At 39.6% G+C, this 20,169-nt stretch overlaps 1 protein-coding gene across 1 annotated transcript in view; it reads right to left on the reverse strand.

Moving 5' to 3' along the window:
* The window catches only part of USH2A (usherin), a 474,416-nt gene that overhangs the window by 203,509 nt on the left and 250,738 nt on the right, over positions 1-20,169 (reverse strand). Inside the window, 3 exon segments of the mRNA XM_054576584.1 lie at positions 3,278-3,429; positions 13,813-13,960; positions 19,653-19,824. Of these exon segments, the coding sequence (XP_054432559.1) occupies positions 3,278-3,429; positions 13,813-13,960; positions 19,653-19,824 (472 nt within the window).

Here is a 20,169-nt window from a genome sequence, read left to right on the forward strand (position 1 = left end):
TCAGACTTTTAATTTTTTTTAACCTTTTGATTGTCTACCTTGCCTTAAAAAGAATGTTATGGGAGAGGCATTCTAGAAGTTCGGCATGGCCTTTACCTGGGAACCTTCTGTGAGACCTACGCACACACATATACACTGAGAACAAATGTGCAATTAAAGCATGTGAACATTTTAATAAAATTTTCAGTCTTGATGAAATTACCAAGTATCAGATACCCTTGTATAAACTATATTTCATTTAAATTTTTACAGTTACCCTTTTCAAGTAGGCATTATTTTCCTTTCATAACAGGTGAGAAAGCTCAAGTTTAGTAGAACGTTTCCCAAAGAGGCATGGAGAACAGCAGCAGATAATAATGGGGTCAACTGCCCATGTAGTGTTTTCTTGACCATATTATCTATTGTAATTAAAATCTCCATGTCTTAAAGACATATTCAAGTAAATGTGAAAATGCATGTGCCCATGTGTGTCCGGGTGTTCACTCGGGCCAGCCTGCCATCGCCAGGAAACCACGCCAGCTCTTTGACCATCTGACACACCCGTGACCTGCAGTTTCAGACTCCACCCTTAAGAGGCCCCTGGGGAACCGAGGCCAATGATGGTGAAAGGCCAGACAGAGTCATAAAATTCCCAGTCTTAGGCTGCCAAGTGGAAACAAACAAACAAACAAAAGCAAAGTCATTGCCAGACACAGACACACAAAACGTAAAGGGTTTCTCTATAATACCACTTAACAATATAACTGGAACTAAGGAAGGCAATTAAAAAAATTCTCTGTTGCATTTTCTGTTTTTTTTAAATTATTATTTCAAACTTTTATAAAGCCCCGGTTACTACATTTAATTTGACAATGCATATTAGAATGTTAAAATTAGTATCAAAGACATTGTAAACTGCTTTTTACAATGGAATTTCCTTAGGAGCAAAATATATTGTGTTACTGGACAAGAACCACAGAAAATTTTTTTTTTTTTCAAATGGGTATAGAGCAATTCCTCTGAGTCACAAACAACAGGTAATAAACTTAGTGAGGCTAAAGGAAAAAACAACATTTGAGCTAATACTACATTAGAATGGTAAGAATGTGGAATTTGTGTATGCAATTTTATAAATACTGTATTTCATCAAATTTGTCCTTTTGAAATTATTTTTCATGTAGTAATTGATTACTTGTCAATTTTGAGGGTGAATCATAACACATTCATGTCTGTAGAATGTATCTGTCACAGAAGACTTTGAATAGGATTTCCCTGCATGCATGAATAGTAATAAATATATAACAGATGTAAAATAAACAGGCAGGTTTTCTAAAAACCAAGAGTTATCATTAAGAAATGTTGTTAGATGAACCAAAGATTTGACTCTCACAAAATATATCCTTTGATTTCTGCGAGAAAATTATTTAAAAGTAGAAGTTGTATATTTTTGTTTCAATAAAATGTTACAACATTGGGTTTCAGGTAAAAGAATGACTGTAATACGTATATGTAGTCATTACATTTGGCTGAATCTTGTTGAATATCATATTGTAACTTAATAATAGGAAAACCTGATTTTTAAGATTGACTCACAGACTTCGTAAATGAGACATGTTAAAAAAATCCTCAACAAAAAGACCTGAATCTGTAATATCCTGCATGATTATGAGAGATATCTTGGGCCACTTAGAAGGCTCACAGGCAATCTCTTAAGGGAATATTAAGTCCTGTGATTGGTACAAAATATTTTAGAAATCTATTGAAGACATTGGGTTCTCACTTCCTGGCAAGCAGAGAGTTGACTTGCTCTAAATAAAGATGTTATTGTTCAATTCCAGTGATTAGAGATGGATCACTGACTTGAGAAAAGCGTCTGCGTACTGAACGCAGGATTAAGAAAGTACCAAGGGGAGAAAATAAGACCTCTCCACATCAGGGCTGACTCTGGCGTGGATGGGGCTGCAGCAGAGTAGGTTTTACAACCCTATTCTGTCTCCCTGTCCCATCAAGGCACTGTGGCATGTGATTTCTTAAGGCTAACGTTGCCTACTATCCACACAGGACACAGATCGATAATTGCGTCCCCCTTGTTTAAAGTCGCTATTACAACCAGAGACAGTGTAGTAGCCCAGACCATGACTGGCAGGTTGCATTTCTGAAAAAGTCTAAGTTTCATGCTCTTGTGAAGTGTTCTTTTGTTTCTTTTCCTTCTTTGAATGGAGAAGAAAAGCTGGCCTATTGCCATTCCTGCTTTTAAGAGTAAGTAACCATCCGAGGGTTTGGGCTATAAAATACTTAATGGCAATAAAGACTACAAGCTCAGTTCCCCGGATAGATGATGTTAGCAGCTTGGAAAGCAACCAATTTTTGAAACAAAATGGGAGGTGTGATGAAAAATAAGGAAGCAAAAATTAAATGGTAGAGCTGTTTTTTCAAAGTAATATTTATACAATACACTCTTCAATGAAGACAGAGTACATTAAAATGATAGAGCATTGGGAGAGATTGCCAGAAAGAATCTAAAACTAATGAGCATTTCCGTTAAAGGAAGGTAAATCTAATTAATCAAGAAAAGCGCACAAAATTAAAATGTGATGTTTTGAAACTAAAGGATGTCATGCTAGTCTATGAAGACTATGTACTATTAATTAGGTTTTTAAAATTAGACTAGTAATAAAAAGCATAATTTTGTCAATCTTTTAGCTACTAATGAAACATAGATATTATAGATTTCTAAAATGTGGCTATCAAAAGCTGATTTAAATGTAATTTTAAAAACTATTCTCATGAAGCTATATTACACTAATAAAATGAAAATATTTAATTCTAATAGGTGAGGTGAACTCAACCTTTTAATTGGTTAGCTCAATTATTGGGGAGCAGTGTTGCCCTACTGTAGTGGTTATGGGCTTTCGATTATTTTCACTTTTTAATCATAAACTTCCCTAATTGTAGAACCCATTATCAGGAAGGACAAATACACTTCAAATATGTTACTAAGTTAGGCAAAATTGTAGGCCTGCCTGCTAAGCTGGTCAACGTACCAATACATTTAGAAATTTCAATGAAATATCGATGATTCTGTCCTTGAGTAGAGCCACGTGCAGTTTTGAAACTGATGTTGACTATAAACCCTCACTAAGTCTTAGATGAAATGTTATAAAAAGAAACACCTCCCCGCTCCGTCCTGCCTGAAAAGCTAGCTGTGCGGAGCGTGGTCGCCAGCACCCACGTCTCCCTGATTCCTCGTTCATGACACAGACCTGCCCTGCGCCCGGCAAGGCGCAGGCGTACTCACCAGAGGGCCCCACGCACAGCCTCTGGCCGTGCAGGCTTGCACTCGGAAGGAATGTAAGCTCCACGGAGCAAACCCACGGACGTGACAGCTGAGTTCTGAGGAATTCTGAATTAATACGCCATCCAGATACAGCCCATAACTAGTGATAACACCTGGAAAGATAAAAATTGGTGTTTAGTATGACTGACAAACAATAGCCAGGAATGACAAAGCAAGCAAGCAAGCACTTTTTGACGGGATTCCTAATTTCGTGGAATGTGGCGTTTCTCTGAGTCCAAACCCTGTCTCTTTCCAAAGGATAAAACAGGCTCTAAACCTTTGACTATCAAATTGTTAAGCTAATTAGTACAGAGACAGAAATAAAACCCAAGAGTCCCAGGATGGGACTCTTTCCACTGCATCCCATTAACTGCTGTCATTTGTGTTCCAATTCAAAAATGAATAAATTAAGCACATTTATAATTTTTATTGCTTTCTAAAATGATATCCTTAATCCATGTTCTCTGGAAGTCAAATGGCCTTATTTGTGAAAGCGCTGTATATTACTCAGGAGGTGGCAGGCGCAACCTGGTGTGTAGGAACAGCTTTTTAACCTTCTGCACACAGCACTGCTATAACACAGGCAGTATTATTTTAAAAAGAAGTGTATCCTCACTTGGGGACATCCTATTTTTCATTGCTTTTAGAGAAAGGGAAAGAGAGGGATACCCACGTGAAAGTGACACGCTGATGTGAGAGAGAAACACTGACTGGTTGCCTCTGATTGGCTGCCTTCTGTACACACGCCAACCAGGGTGTGCGCCCCAACCGGGGATCAGACCCGCAACCCGGGCACGCGCCCTCCCTGGATGGAACCCGCAGCCTTTCGGTCCATGGACACTGCTCCAACCCGCTGAGGCACACCGACCAGGGCTCCGGGCAGTACTGCTATCGCCATGCTGCAGACGAGAAAACTCAGGCACCGACAATCAGGTGACTTGCCCATGGTCACATAGCTGGCTACGGCTGGAGTCAGGATTCGAATCAAGGTGAAAGGGCCCCAGAAGAGACAGACCATGAGCTGGCCACTTGGGTTCCTCATGCAACTAGACCATGTTCCTAACTACAACAGTGAATTATGTGACTGCAGGAGCCCGGAGCAAATTACACACATTTATGAGATGCTCATGAATGGATTAGAGAAACTATGATTGGCTGGCTTTAATGATCAATGACACTGTATTTCAGAGGGAAAGTTATATGCATTATCGTGACGTCAACTAGTGGAGATGAAAGACACTGAATGGCTAATGATAATCATTTGACTTATTCAGTCAAAACATTCATTACACTGTGGGAAACAAAACTTTCCTTACATGTTAAATTAGAACCTCTTTCAAAGTAAATTTAATGTCACAATGACCTCCTAGTGTGTTCTTGAGGACTTATCTTAAATGTTCCTCTGTCATATAGCTTTCCCTGATGACAGACATCAGGAGCTTGTCACATAACACAGAGGACATCTCCTTCATAACACTTACCCACTTTTAACATTAATTGCCTGACCTGACATTTCCTCACCTGTGTATTACTAGACCTTAGCACCATGCCAAAAACATAGTAGATACTTAATAAACATTGATTGAGTTAATGAACACACAGCATAATAAAATATAAACATCCTATACAGGGTAAAAATTTAAGGCTATAGAAAAAAGAGATACCTAGATATCTGAAGCATGAAGAGAAACTCGCTAAGAAGATGATATTAAAGAATAGCTCAGAGCCCTGGCTGGTGTGCCTCAGTGGACTGAGCACCAGCCTGCAAATCAAAGGCTCACCAATGAGGGCACATGCCTAGGTTGCAGGCCAGGTCCCCAGTTGGGGGCGTGTGAGAGGCAACCCCGCATTAACGCTTCTCCCTCTCCCTCTCTACCCTTCTGTCTAAAAATAAACAAATAAAAATCTTAAAAAATCAAAGAATAGCTTAGAGATAGAGGCTTTGGAGAAAGAGTGAGTTCTCAAACAAAAGACTCGAGCAAATTCAAAAAGCAGGTCCATTTGCCTTGTTTCCAGAGTGGGAGGGAGAGGCTCCTTTTTCCTATGACAAGCGCCAACAGTTCCACAGGGTGTGGCCACTGCATTTCACCTCCTTCATTTTAGTGCAGCCATCTATGCTAACTCTAAGAAGGCTTACAGACACTATTTGATTTGATGCCACTTAATACGAGGCACACAAAAGCACAAATGAATTAAAACTAAGAAGTGAAGGATACATCAGGAAAAAATGAACAATTTCATTGCAAATTTAAGAGAAAAGAAGTGATAAGATCACAGTTATTATAAGGACAAGAAATTACTATGTGCCAGGCACTCTGCTAAGCAATCACTGAATCCTCTCTCTCACACACACGCGCGTACGCACAAAATCTATGTGCAAATAATGTGTCACGGAAGCTCTTAAAGAAATTGTAAGACACCCGAAATACTATCTACTTGACCTACTTTTCAACATTGAAATAGAAAGTACCCAGATCAATATTTCCTTTTTCTTGCATAATTGGGGAACAGAGAATTTCTTTTATGCTAGGATTATGTGCATAATATCTCATTTATCTGACATACTGGGAAATGAGATATTTTATAGAAGTTCATTTTCGTGATGACTAAATCTCATCCCTTAAGTACAAACTTTAAAAATCTGAACCATTCCTGAAGGAAATCTTTTTAGCAAGCGCTACACACCTGTCTTCTCCCTCAGACGGTAATGAATACAATTGAATCACATTGCGATGACTCAAACCGTGCCTTATGGACAGCGAAGGCTATGTTCTCTAAGTCGGCAATACCCTCCGGGGCTGAGCAGACAGAGGACGCTTACCCAGGTCTTATCCTCCACATCACTCAGCAGCTACACTTCAGCACTTCCTGGGTCTACTTCTTGAGTTCTTCTCCATTCTCCCTCGGTGACAGTCTTCCAAAAGTTACTTCTTTGTCTTTACCTGACTCACTCTAGCAAGTGAACTCCTAGCGAGCTATGCTGAGAAACCAGACAACCATGACATCTGGAACCACGGATAAAGAAATAATAGAGCCTTACTCAGACAAGGGCTGAGTGTCAGGTGAGTCCATGACAATGAGCTGAGTGTAAAATCAGGCGAAACTGCTGACAGTTAATTCCACTGCTGAGATTTTTTCAGCACCTACGATGCGTTTGAATTGAGAGGCGGATGACACTGAGGTCCAACTGAGGCGCGGGTGAGGTCGCAGACAGACAGCCGCACACACATGCACGCTCTGTGGAAACCAGTGCTTGACAGCATTTGTAGGAGGGCCTGAAAGATCAACTGTCGAACCAAACTGCATTATGAGAATACACTGGGTAGGCGCCCCCTGACTTTACACCTTCTGAATATGGTTCTCGTTGCTTTTAGGATGTCTAGTGCACCAAAATAAAGTGTAACAACACGGGAATTCTGCTTACTTATCCACTTTTGACACTCCGGAATGAAGGAAAGCATTTCCTACTTCTCCAGCCCCACAGGCTCCGCACAGCGAGTGGGTTTAAATGAGATTTAGGAACCCATGTGAATCTCAGCACGAAACTCGTGGCAACTTAACTGGACAACGGAGGGCAACTGAGTGAAGGGACCGCTTATGAAGAGAAGGGCAGGGGTAAGGGAGAGCAGTAAGTGATCATAAAGCACCCCCAGCCAGTCAGAGCTAGGGCTCCTGGGAGACCGGCTGGCTGGGAGCCAGTACACATCTCTGCATGTGGCGGGGACTGGCTGACAATGGACTCGGGAGCCTGGAGAAAGAGCTGAATTTCAGGAAGCCCGCTGGAGAGGAGCTGGAGCCTTTGGGTGGGAATGCAGCCCTGCAGCCGGGAGCCAGGCAGAGGGAGCCACAGGCAGGACTGCTGAGGCTGCACTCGCCTCTCATCCTCCCCTCTCTTGCCGCTGCTCATGGACGAACCGAAGGCGCACCGGGCAGAGAGAGAGGAGGCTGCTGGCATGGGGCCTGAGGGTCAGCCTGGAACCCAGGGCTGAGCAGGGAAGGGTGCAGAGAGGATCGAGAGAGGCAGAAGACAAATATCCAACAAATAAACGGAAACCGAATTACATTGTACTGTACCCTATTTTTGTGCTTTTTCTTCTTTATGCTATTATGGTAATAATCAGTAAGATAATGGAAAGAAAGTAAAACAATGCTAGGTGTTAAGGACGACCAGGTTATTTAATCCAGTTCTGTAAATTCAGTTTCTTCAACGGATAATCCACAAAATGGATATTTAATTCCCATTGGCTATCTAATGTAAGCAGTTTCAAGTTTATCACCTTTCTCCTTCCATAATGGTAGAATTTTTAAGGTGTTTAATTTTCACAGGGAAGTGGAATCATAATTGTCCACAGAACGCACCCACTGGGATATACATCTTTGTGCCTCTTCATCATGTTATGTCAAATTGCATTTCCTAATGTGCTCAATAGGTTGTCATATATAACCAAGGAAGCTCAATACAAGCACAACGCAATGTCAATTTAATACAAGGTATCTCTGTTTAAACTGAGGAATTCTGTTTACTGTAAGAATTAAACAATGATGCTTTAGTGTGTCATAAAAATGACATGCCTAGTGAATATCGATGCTCCAAACACATTTGTTTGTTTTTTTCCAGGACAGCATGGTGATATGAATATCAACTGAGGGTTTCCCCAAGGCCCGATGCTGATCGAATGTGGCAGGTAGGCCCCTGTGTGAACAGTTGATCCTTCAATTAAAAAGGAAAAGAGAAAGCGGCTTTCACATGGTGCAGTGATGCCTTATTACCGTTGTGCTCTCCTAAAAATGGAAGCAGCGCCATCTGAAGAAGACTGTGCCTGGGAAATTCTACCTGACAGGCCGAGCGGAGGTGTTTCATAAAAGTTACACGAGGCTGGCTCAGAACTGCCAGGCAGCTTCCCTAAGCGACTCACTGGATCCTATAATCTGCATCTCCCATTAAAACCGAGAATTTCTAGGAAAGGGAAGAGCGTCACATTTTGACTTCTTAAAAAACAAACATATCAAAAAAAAAAAGTTTGAAGAAACAGTTATTTCTTTAAAACCTGAGAAAACTGGAATAGAGATCTTAGGTATATTAAGTATGAGCACTGAGAACAAGACATTAGACAAGTCAAAGGAACTAAAATATATATATATTCTTTCCCACACATCTAGATGGAATCCTACTATACAGATATTTCTACAAAAAGGTGAGGCAGAAGTACAGTGAATAAAATCATGAATTTTTGAGACATCCACATCTTTTTTTGTGTTATATTCCTACTTAACTAGTTGCCTTGCCTTCATCATTAAATTGCTTAATATTTATAAGCTGGAGTTTCCACATCTGAATGTGGAAAGAACAATACCTATTTCATGGACTAGCTATGAGAATTAAGTGTCTAGTACATAGATATAAACTGTAGCTAGTAGTAGTAGTAGTAGTAGTAGTAGTAGTAGTAGTAGTAACAGCAATAATAGTAGTAGTAGTGTTAGCAGGACATCAAATCCTTTCTTTGCACAAGTGGGGCACTAATATTTACATATATACCTTCATGTGCATACAGTATAAAAATACATTTACCTTCTATTATCCCTTAATATTGTCCAGCAATATATAGAATGTGAATAAAAAGATGTATAGTCCACTGGTTTCTCTACCACCCACTCCTGAAATAATATATATGCTCAAAAAATGAAACTAAATGTTCTTTGAATAACATTGTATTGTCCTCATGGTACTATGTTTAAGTCTGCAAAAATAATCAACTTCCTAAATTTTTTCTGTTCTTATTGACCTTAGTGCCACTGTCTTGATACACAGCCACGTATGGAATTCTCCGTAACTGGGTCAACATAAGAGGCTGTATTATGAGAATGTTTCTATAGCTCCCTCGACTCCTCTTCCTTTTCTGGAGACCCCAGGACCCTCGTCTAGTCTCCCGGTGCCCAACTCTGATGCTCCTCTCTTACTACGCCGTCTTCACCTTGCCACAGCCCGATGGCAGCAACGGTGCATCCTCTCTCACGGCGGCACACCCGGAGGCCCGGCGCCACGCACGGCCTGCCTTTTGAATACCCACCGATATGCAGGCTGCGGAGACCTAACATCAAGGGTCTGGCTCCACAGGGCCGGCCAAGAGGGGTCGCCTTTCCGCTTGCCTTGATGCCATCCCTCCCCCACGACGTAATCATAGAACGCACTGTACACCTACGCCTGTGTGCACTGGGCAACTGCGCACGCACAGGCTTCTCGCATCGACACAATGACCACTTTGTTACTGTCTGTCTTCAGTGAACATCCGTTCGTCCAGCAGCTCCCTAACACCCATCCATGCGTGACCAGCTCCCTGCCAAGTGCTGAGACTGGACCAGCAAACGAGGCACAGAGAACCCTGCCCTCCGCTGGGCCGCCAGCTAACAGGCAACCTGTTTCAGGTAAAACATGCTTCCGGAAAGAGAGTGGCTAGTTGCAAGAAATTGTAAGTATTATTAAAGAATGAGAATTTCATATTTTGTATTTTCAGTGAGTGTGTTTTTTTAAACACTCTAATTAGCTTAAAATACTACTAAATGTTATGGTAGACAATGAAGAATAAGTTTGGTGTAGTCAGAAACTTATCCTGATTTTGGCGAGGTAGACTACAAGTGTGAGGAAAAACCCACGTTTCCAGGTCCTAAGGCCTAAGCTTCTGAAAGAGAATATGGCTCATGAGAATGTGGAAGCTCTTGAAAGTCTAATTCTAATTACGCAACAGTAATCTGTACAATACAGGCCACGAGCTGATTAGCCGTCGATTGTTGGTGCTGCTTTTCATTGACGGCCAATAGTATCACAAAGGAAGGGCCAAGGTTGTGCAGAGTAAAGAGCTCTCATGCCCCTTGGACCTAAAAGGAGCTCCTTTCTGGGGTTGTAAAATCCTGCCCAAAATCACAGCCTGTGAAGAACACCTTGGCCAGAGGGAATGCGGATGCAAAGCCTCTGATTACAGAGTCAGAACTGAAGTGACACATGTCATTTTTGCAAGTGCGGGGAGCCAGGCACTGGAATGAGGCAGAGTGTGTTTGAGGGGAAGCAAAGCCTTAGGTGCGATCATGATAATGACTCACTACTTAAACCCTCTTCTTGGCAGACAAAGGCAATTAAAGAATTGCAAGCGGCATTATTTATGATAACAAAATCACGGAAGCTTTAATGCCCATCCACAAAGACTGGTCACATAAACTGTGGCTCCAGTCACTGGGATTTCATACAGCCTGTCAGAGAATGATGCTGAGCGACACAGGACTGCCATGGAAAGATCTTTTCACCATGCTGTTAGGTGAGATTTACCACCAGGCTTGAATGACTAGGAGCTGATCATTTAAATCCGAGTCAGTGTGGAAAGCACACAGCCTGGTTCCTAAGCCAGGCTGGCTGAAGTTTACCAAATGCCTGACAGGCAAGAACAGAACGTTTATATTGACACCTTTTATAGCTTTCACATTTTGTCATGTATAGACATGTATCTGAAAATATACATACTTATTACAGAATGTGGGTTTACTCTTTCTCGACAAGTTTTTTTTTTTTTCTCCCATGTTTATAAAGTCCTAGTGAAATACTGTATTTAGATCTGCAACTAACAGAGTGAAGATTTTGGAGTCCAGAGTGTACAAAACCAGGCAAGTGGCGCCTGCGGCAGAACGTGACCTGCTAAATGCATGCGTATGTCTGGACCGCTACCTGCTGATGCAGACCCAGAGGGCCGGCACAGCCACTCGGCAGGTCTCCCTGGGAAGCTTCTTCTCCACACACCCGGCACCCTGTGCAGGGCTACCTTGCGATTATTCGTTTACATGAGTACGTCCCCCAAGGAACTCTAGTACCGTCAAACCGAGGTCTCGGCCAATCCGACTTAGTGTTATCAAGATGATGATGCACAGTAGGTCATCAAAAATACACTTTGAATGAAAAAATGTACATTTTAGCAGGTCACGAGGAGGCTCTTAAAGTCATTTGGGTGATAAATACTACTGTCTTCAGGAGAAGATGCGGGAGAGGGCATTGTGTGGCGAGAGAAATCGGGGGTGATCGAGTCACGTGCACCCTGCAGGTTCCTGCCTCATGGGAGCGGGTAGTGGTGATCAGTGATGGCGGGGGGCGGGGGGGGGACACAGCAGAAAGCAGAGAACGTGAGGAGGGGTCAACTCGGAGTTACTGAGTTTAAAATGTGTTCTGTTCTCTCTGTTGGTATCACAAGAGAGCCAGGACTCCGCAGTGTACACATCACTGCTCAAACGCTATTGTTGCAAGAAACAACTAAATAAACTAAATGCTCTTAAGTATCCATGGAAAGTACAACACTGCATTAGGCCCTGTGAACAGAAACAGAAATAAATGATTAGTTGTCCTTATCATCTTTGAAGCAAGTTGGACACGTACCCAAATAAATCTGAGCCCGGGATGAGTGAAGTATCTGCCGTTGTGAAGGCACAGACACAAGGTAAACAGTCAAGGGAAGAGGGACAGCTTCGCTTAAGCTCAAGGAAGAGGGGAAAAAAATCAGGAGAAAGGAGAAGGAGCCAGATTTCTACAGGTAAAGACAAAGGGATGGTGCCAATTGTTAACTCCAGTTGGAGTTAACAGATACTGAGGTTCATGGAATTTAGTAAGTTTCCCAAAGTAGCACAGTTACTACACGTCAGAGACAAGATTTGACTCCACGCCCACATCTTTCAAACCTACATAAGGCTATAAATATTCTAGGCTGGTGATAAAGGAAAGTGGATCTCGAGGCTATACAAATGCAATCTGAGTCACAATTTGGGAGGATCCGAATACCAGAATAAACAGTTTGGACTTTATTCTTCTCTTTTTTAGGGAGAAGTGTGGGGGGCTTTGAGAACAGACTGAGGGGCAAGACGTTTTCCAATAATCAGATGATCCCTTTCCAGACAAAAGACATCGAATCCTGGTGAAAATGGAAAAAGTTAAGAGAGGAGCAGTGAAAAGAAGAAAAGTAATTTAATGAAACTATTACTTTTTAAATGTCTAATCATTTTCCTAAACATTTTATAAATTCTGATGAGATTAAACACTGGACTTTAAATTATAATGTAAGTGTTAACACAAATCACCAAAAATCTCCCAAGTTCTTATTGTTTTTTGATGAATATTTTAAAACTGCTTGTGAGTGCACAAGACTTAATATGCAAAGATTTTCTGAAACACAGAATACATTTCTCTAGCCAGCCTAGGATTCTGAGCGCAGCTATAAAGCCAGTTGCAACCACCAACTGGGATGAAGGAGAGTGTTCTACTAGGCAAATCATGTCACAGCATTCAACAGCATTCCAGCTGAAATAAATCATTAACATTTTCATTGCCACCTATGGACTAGACTTCTTTGTGCAGCATGAAGTATGACAAGATTTTCCACTGTTTAATGTAAGTATCAAATAGACATCCATTTATTTTTATTAGAAAATTTGTAATAGTACAGGAATAACTTCAATAGCAGAGATAATTACTCATTTTAAGTATTAAAGCCTTCTCTACTACCTCAAATATATCTACTGTACTTGCCAAAAGTTTAATTAAAATGAGATGACTGGAATAATTAATATCATAGTAAACATAAGAAAAACTAATAAAACTGCAATTTTTTTCTTTTATTCTTTTTAGCTATGCTAAAAGAGGCCATTTCAATTTTCAATAATGAGTTACTTAAAACAGTTTCTATGATATTAAAAGTCTTTCTGATATTTGTGTTAAAGAGGAACAAAATGTGATGTTATGTAAGCTTCCACAGTTTTGAACAATGACACTATGCAGTATGAAGTATAAAAATATTTTTCAATGAATAAAGCAATTCCTACCCCGAGTTATTATAAAAACTCTTTTATTTTATTTTAGCAAACTTTAAGTGGCTAACTTTATTCTCTAAACCATGTAAAGATGTGTATACCACTTAGAAACATATACAATCCTCTTCAAGTGAAGCAAGCATAAATGCATATATACTTAATATATGCATTGTTTAAAAACATTATGCTGAAATATTTATAAACAATATATTAAAAATACTGAGTTTCCAGTGATCTCTTAAGATAAACTTACTAAATCAAAAGCATTTTGAAATACAATTATGTGCGTGACTTTCCTCTTCCCTACTTCTCCCAGAAAGAGCAAACGTCTGTCAAAAACAAAAAGTCATTGAAAAATCCAATGCCATTGTCGTGAGGGCCTTCTTAAGGAATCCCAATTTGCTCTCTTCACCTCTCCTGGAACATGCTAAACAACAGGATGCAGTACACAGGAACTATCAAAAGGGAGCACCTTTGAGCCACCAAAATTGTGTTAGCCTAAAAACCACAGTCTCTCAACTATGGACAAGGATACTATCTCAGGTATTTTATGTGCTAAAATGATCATTAAAAATTAAGCACCACATATAAGCTGCCATTTGGAATATTAATTTACTTTTGCTAATCATCTTTTTAACTTGAGGCTAAAAGGGTTCACTCACCGTTTGGATGCTGAGGCTCCGTCCAGGAGACGTTGAAGGAGTAGGGTGAGTGGGAGTGTGCGCTGGGGGCGGCCACACCTTCGGGCACGCCCTCCGCAGTCTGGGCCTCGCTGGCCCCGCTCACGGCACACCCGCCCGCCGTGCAAGCCTGGACAGAGATGGGGGAAAGCGCATTTCACTCTGGGTCCCAAAAGTTTAGATGAGCACTGAAGAAAGAATTCATGCTAAGAGTTTAAGATTCTTTGAAAAAAAACTCCCTTTACCCCACAAAAATAAGTTTGTTTCAATACTGAGGCTTGACATTCGATTAGTTTGGTTTGTCTTTTTTTAAGGACGCCAGACAGCCATTTTCAACAATTAGAAAATAATCCAGAATGCATGAGTATAGAAATAAACAGAATACATCCTAAGTCAGAGCCTAGACACAGGTCATACAGGGGTGGGCAAAAGCAGGTCTATGGTTGGGAGTGTGCAAAATCCAGGGTTTATTCATGTATCATTATTTATTAATGATTATATCATTTTCCTTACGAACAACTGAAAACGTACTGTTGTCCACCCCTGTACAGTGTCTGGGTGAACAGCCCTTATTAAATTAGCCTTGTGCAAAGGCTCCTGTTGTGGAATGAATTAAACACAAACACACGTGTGTATGTACCCCATGAAAAAAGTATGAGAGACTGAAGACTACATCAGGATAAAACAAGGGATTTCTGAAAAAAAAATGTATAGAAAATATAATTGCCCTTTATATACTACAGTGTGACCAATATAACAGTGTAATTGAATAAAACAGTGTTTCTCATAAATCAACCACTAAGAAGTTGCTGAGTGACTGCTTGATGCCCTAAGGTCAAATTGTACTTAAATGCCAGAGGACATGGGCTCTGTTAGACGGCTGACAAACTTAAAAGGGTCACAGAACCACCTCTCTCATTCCCCAATAAGGTATCGCTAATGCCAAAAACAGAAATATGGGTGTTAAAGACATTTGGAAACTTCTGTCTACACTATCACAATAAATTGCAAATAATCCTCAAATAAAGGTTTAAACGTGTTAGGAAAATATCTTCACTTCCTAAATTGCTGGATAACCATTTCTCCACGAAACTGAGACAGGCACACAGGATATTTCTAGACTAAATTTGCTAGAAAATATCAGTGACTACATCTTTATATAAATAACCCAGGTATTTGAAAACTGTACTTAAGTTTTGTTCAGTATCTCTCTAGGTCACAACTATAATTTGCACCATGAAATTTAAAAATCTTTCAAAAAGCACTGTATTTTTTTTTTTTTTTTTTTTTACCAAATCAGTAAGAAAATGAAGCAAAGTCATAGGACAATGTAAAAAGCAGACAGTTAATCAGTCCACTGTCATGGAAGGTAGACATTACTAATATAAACACCTAAAATACCTTTTTATTTCTTTGGGCCTGTCCCTACTTTTTAGTTTGATAATGAGGAATCGCCTTTTGATACTTAACACAGTCAATATTCTTTTCCCTAGAGATAGGAGAAAGCTGATTTTTAAAGATTTTTTTTTATACTGAAGTTTAATATTCAAAAATCATTGCAAATAATTCATTACAGGCATAAATAACAATACATGGTCAATTGGCATGGAGCTCAGTCTCACGTGCTGTTGCACAAACACAATACTAGCCCACGCATCCAGGATAACTTCTCATCAGCGTCAGCAAGGTCCGGATGGGTTAACGGTGGCCTGGGCATGAAACTGCATTAAGATTGGGGACCTAATTAACCTCGTGGGCTCCCTCTAATTCTCAGCTGTGGTATGTGCATATGCATGTCAGAGAGACGCCATCCTCCTCCTGAGGACAGAGCCTTGGCAAATAAAGAAGAATCAATCGAGCTGGTGGTCAGGCCCTGACTCAAAGCTCCAAGACACGAAGACACGTCACTGTCAGCCCAAGAACAACTATATGAACATTACAATAGAAGAATCCAAACATCTCCAACAGGCTAAAAATCCACCAGACAATGGGGCAGGAAGAGAGGCCAAGAGGGACAGCTGTGTTATCAGAGGAAAGTGGTCAGAGGGGCCTTCTTTCCAGCCCTTAGGGAGAGAGAAATCTGTCTGCCTTTGCAGTCCCTAGATTTTTTTTTTCCCTTCGGAGGGAAAAAAATATTACAGCATCTTATTGGTAAACTCTTAATGGAATGGGATTTAATTCTGATAATCTATCTGTCACTATTGTTTTTTCTCATTAATAACCTAAGACCAATTCTCTGCTGTTACTTCCCAAAGAAATACTGTACTATGTGACATAAAATTATATATTTTAAAAAACAGAATGTGAATAACAGTTACTTGCTTTGGAATTTTATGATGCCCCCTGGGATAAACAAAGACACCCTCTACTCTGGAAGGACCATTGTCTGCGCTGTCATGAAAGATCCATAAACTAGCGATGCTGACAAAGAACTTCTCAAAAATCTGAAGGGCTCATGAGATAATTTTTCCTTGTAAACAAAACAAATTTATAAAGGGGCTACTGAAATAACAAATTCCTGCAAAATGTTATTTTGTTTTTTCCACATCCTTTCTGCGTGCATTTGGAGGTGTTAAGAGGCAGTCCATCGATAGGGAATACATGTTCTTAAGGTTGCTTCCCAATTGATCTAATGTAGCTGATATCATCTAAATGAAATTGAATCAATCAGTGTCTTGTTTGACCTGTGGGCACCAGAGGCCACTGCCTTCGATGCAACTGAATGCTTATTAAAATTCTAGTTTGGAAAATCTAAAGAAAATAGTGAGAATGAATAAAGGTGGCTTTATGAAATGGCAGAGTCTTTGAAAGTCTCTGAGCTATTAAAATAAGGTGTCTCAAACCATCTCCAAAGCTTTCCTCAATTACAGCCATTTAAGGAAATGCAAAGTCATTGTATTACCCTGAATTGATGAGTAACTTCTGACCAAATTGGGAATTCAGTTGTGGTCTAATGAAATGCATAACTAATAAAAATGTATTAATTATTTTTTAAAACATGACTATTAGGAACATCCAAAACTAGCATTCTCTTTCCATTCGTATCTTTCCAGATCTGAGGATGTTAAGAATGCAGCATAAAGCATGAAGAAAAGGAATAAGGCCAAATCATCTATAAATGACCTTTTGAAAAGTGAAGCTTATCATTTCCAAGAATCCTTTCAGGAAATATATTTAACACAACTTTTCATTAAGAGGCATTAAGCGGCAAATGCCTAGAAGTAATATGAAAATGATCAAACCACACATATCTTGATACTTGTCTTACAATCTTCATTATTTAATTGCTGATATTCTTGTTATTAGGGATACCACCCTTCGCGACACCATTTCTTGAGTGTAAGAATATGTTACACTGTTTCTTCTACTGGAAAGAACGAAAGTTTGGAATCACACAGTTCCAACTCTGACATTTTTCAGCAAATTAATCAATTTATATCAGAAGTCGCAGATTTTTAATAAAATAAATTTACTTAGGGTTCCTTCATTTGGGAATCGGGTGCCGAGCTCCTGTTCCCACCAGGCACTGCGCTCGGCTCTGCAGACAGAATTTCAAAAGACATAGTCTCCACCCCTGTGAGAGGTTACAATCCAGTCCACGTGAGAAATTAAACAAAGACACAGGAAGTGACAGATTCGCTCTCAGTCTAGAGAAAAATCACAATGGTTCCAATTCCCCTGTATTTTTCCTCTATTCTGAAGGCGGCTTGATGTATCTGATATCTGCACGTTTTGTTTTCCAGCACTTAGACAACATGCTCAGACTCCCTAAAAAGGCCATGCCGCTTGGCTGAGGACCTACCTCCATCTACTAATCTAGTGACCCTGAAAGCCAGCTGTGTTTAGACTGTGAAATATACAGTAATCCCTCAATTAATCAAGAGGAACCTAAAATATTCTGGTTCACTTAGTTAACTGGTTAACAAAGTTGAGTAAAAAACCTTTTAAATACTTCCCAAGCATCTATTAGTGTATTTTCTGCCCTAAAATAATAAATAAAACACATGAGCAGATTTATTAACAACAGTTAGGGCAAGACTTCCACATCTTTATGCCATCTTGCATCAACATTACTCAGTGGCTGATGGATCTCTTTTGACTCCATATAATATTGTTTGGGGTCACCTTTTTAGCATCATAGAACTTTAGGGCTTGAAAACCATAAAACTCAGTTAAGTAAATTTGCCTCAGTCCACATAGGTAGTGGCAAAATCTAAATTAAAACTCAAGAGAGTGGAATCACAATCTACTGGTGTTTATTTTTCAAGATATTACAGATTTGTAAAACATAAGGCATCAGGGCTATTTTTTTTTAGATTTATTTTATTTATTTTTAGAGAGGGGAGAAGGGAGAAGAGGGAGAGAAACATCGATTTGTGAGAGTAACATCGACTGGTTGCTTCCCACACGCACCCCAAGTGAGACTGGGCTCGCAACTCAGGCATGTGTCCTGACCAGGAATCAAACCAGTGACCTTCGGCTTCATGGGACAACACCCAACTAACTAAACCACAGCAGTCAGGACAAAGGGTGGGGGCTCACTGATTGCCTAGCATACCCCAAAGATGGTCTTGAGAATAGACCCATTCCATGTCATTTGTCTCCTTCTGATAAAAACCAAGCATGACAATGTCTTTCTCATTGTGGGTGCTTCTAAGCAACAGAGAATATTCCAGATTTTAATATTACTGCTGTTCTGAAAATAGGGTGGATTTGTATATTAGTTTTTGAAACTTGAGTTACTCTATTTTTTACATCAGGGGAATAATGTAAGTAATCAAAGGTGCTGTTCATAAATGCACCTGTGTGTTCAATACCTAGGCATGTGGGTCCAGTTCTGAACAGGATTTTTAACATTGTCTGGTTGCCCTTGTTTTATGGTGTCAGGTCAGACACTTAGCAATAGTTGAATGTAGTTTATTTTCTCGTGGTATAATATTTAGAGCATTCAAGAGCATGTTAAGTAAAATGAATGCATACACAGTGTCTACATAAATGTAAATTTATTCATAATCAAGAGCAGAATATTTTCTATGGCATTTATCAAAGCAAATATCCTTATATAGGTATTGCTATAAAATGAAGAGTGTGTTTAAAACAAATAGGGACAATCTCATGTTTATATTCAGTTATTTTCAGATGTGCTATTAAACTTAAAAAAGATTACATTTCATCAAAAAACAAAAGGAACTACTGAGTATAAATTCCACAGTAATATCAAGGTCTTTAAAAAGACCTTTGTATAAAAGTGCTATTTTGCATGAAAAAAAATTGCTATTGTCTGTCCAAAGAAACCTCTGAACTATGTTAATTCTAGGGTTTTATTAAACGATTGTTCTTTTGAGATAGAAGAGTAATGTAAACCAGAATATAATAATGATCAAGAATATCTGGGGGTCATTTAAACCTTCATTTAAAAAATAAGACCTAAATTTTCATACTGTGCATTGTTTTCAAATGAATACACGCTCCATGGGGAAATAACCTTATTAATCCAAGCATTTTAGAAAAAGCCCTCAACAATTATGACATTCTACAAATAATAAAAAAGAAACAATTTCTGATAATCCTAAATTAGATTTGGGAAAACCTACTGACTTCAGATTGTTATGCTATCATTTTTTCAGCATAACATAAAATAAATGTAGGTACTAGATCAACATAATTCACATTTAGGATGTGAAGTGAGTTTTCAGTGTGAATAGCAATATGTGAAGTGCCTTTTTTTGCGGGGGGGCGGAGGGAGAGAAGATGGTACAAAGGGAAGCAGCAGGGCGAGGAGGAAAGGGCCAGGGAGAGTGACGACGGTAAAGTGAACTCACCCCCAGCTTGATGAGGTATTTAGTACCAGGCAAAAGGTACTGCAGCCTGCAATCCTGAAAAAGCTCTGTACTGTTATAGATGACATCCCAAATTGTAAAATCATGCATGTGACTTGAAATATATAATACATAACGCTCCAGAATTCCATTTACTTTCCTTGGTTGTTTCCACCTAGGAATGGGAAAATAGAGCATTATTGTCATCTTTCATTCAAGTCAAGCCTGAAATGTGCACAATTTTTATTGGACACATATGAGCTTGAATTTATGCCACAGTAAAAATACACATTGAAAGCCCCAAAGTGGTTTACTTTTAAAAAAGAAACCTGAGTAGTTATTAAATGTCTATTCTGGATGGTTTAAAGAAAATAAGAATAAGACATCGTGTCTGCTCTCTAGTTACTTACAATTTTAATTAGTGAATCATACAAAAATGCATGAGTGAGCACTTGATTTTCAACTCAAGCCACTGAACAATAACTGGGAGAGGTAAAACATCTGAGCACTTGTGAAAAAT

This window comes from Pteronotus mesoamericanus, unplaced genomic scaffold (assembly GCF_021234165.1).
Source record: "Pteronotus mesoamericanus isolate MK-2021 breed Mesoamerican mustached bat unplaced genomic scaffold, CSHL_Meso_final contig_347, whole genome shotgun sequence".
NCBI classification, from domain to species: Eukaryota; Metazoa; Chordata; class Mammalia; order Chiroptera; family Mormoopidae; genus Pteronotus; species Pteronotus mesoamericanus.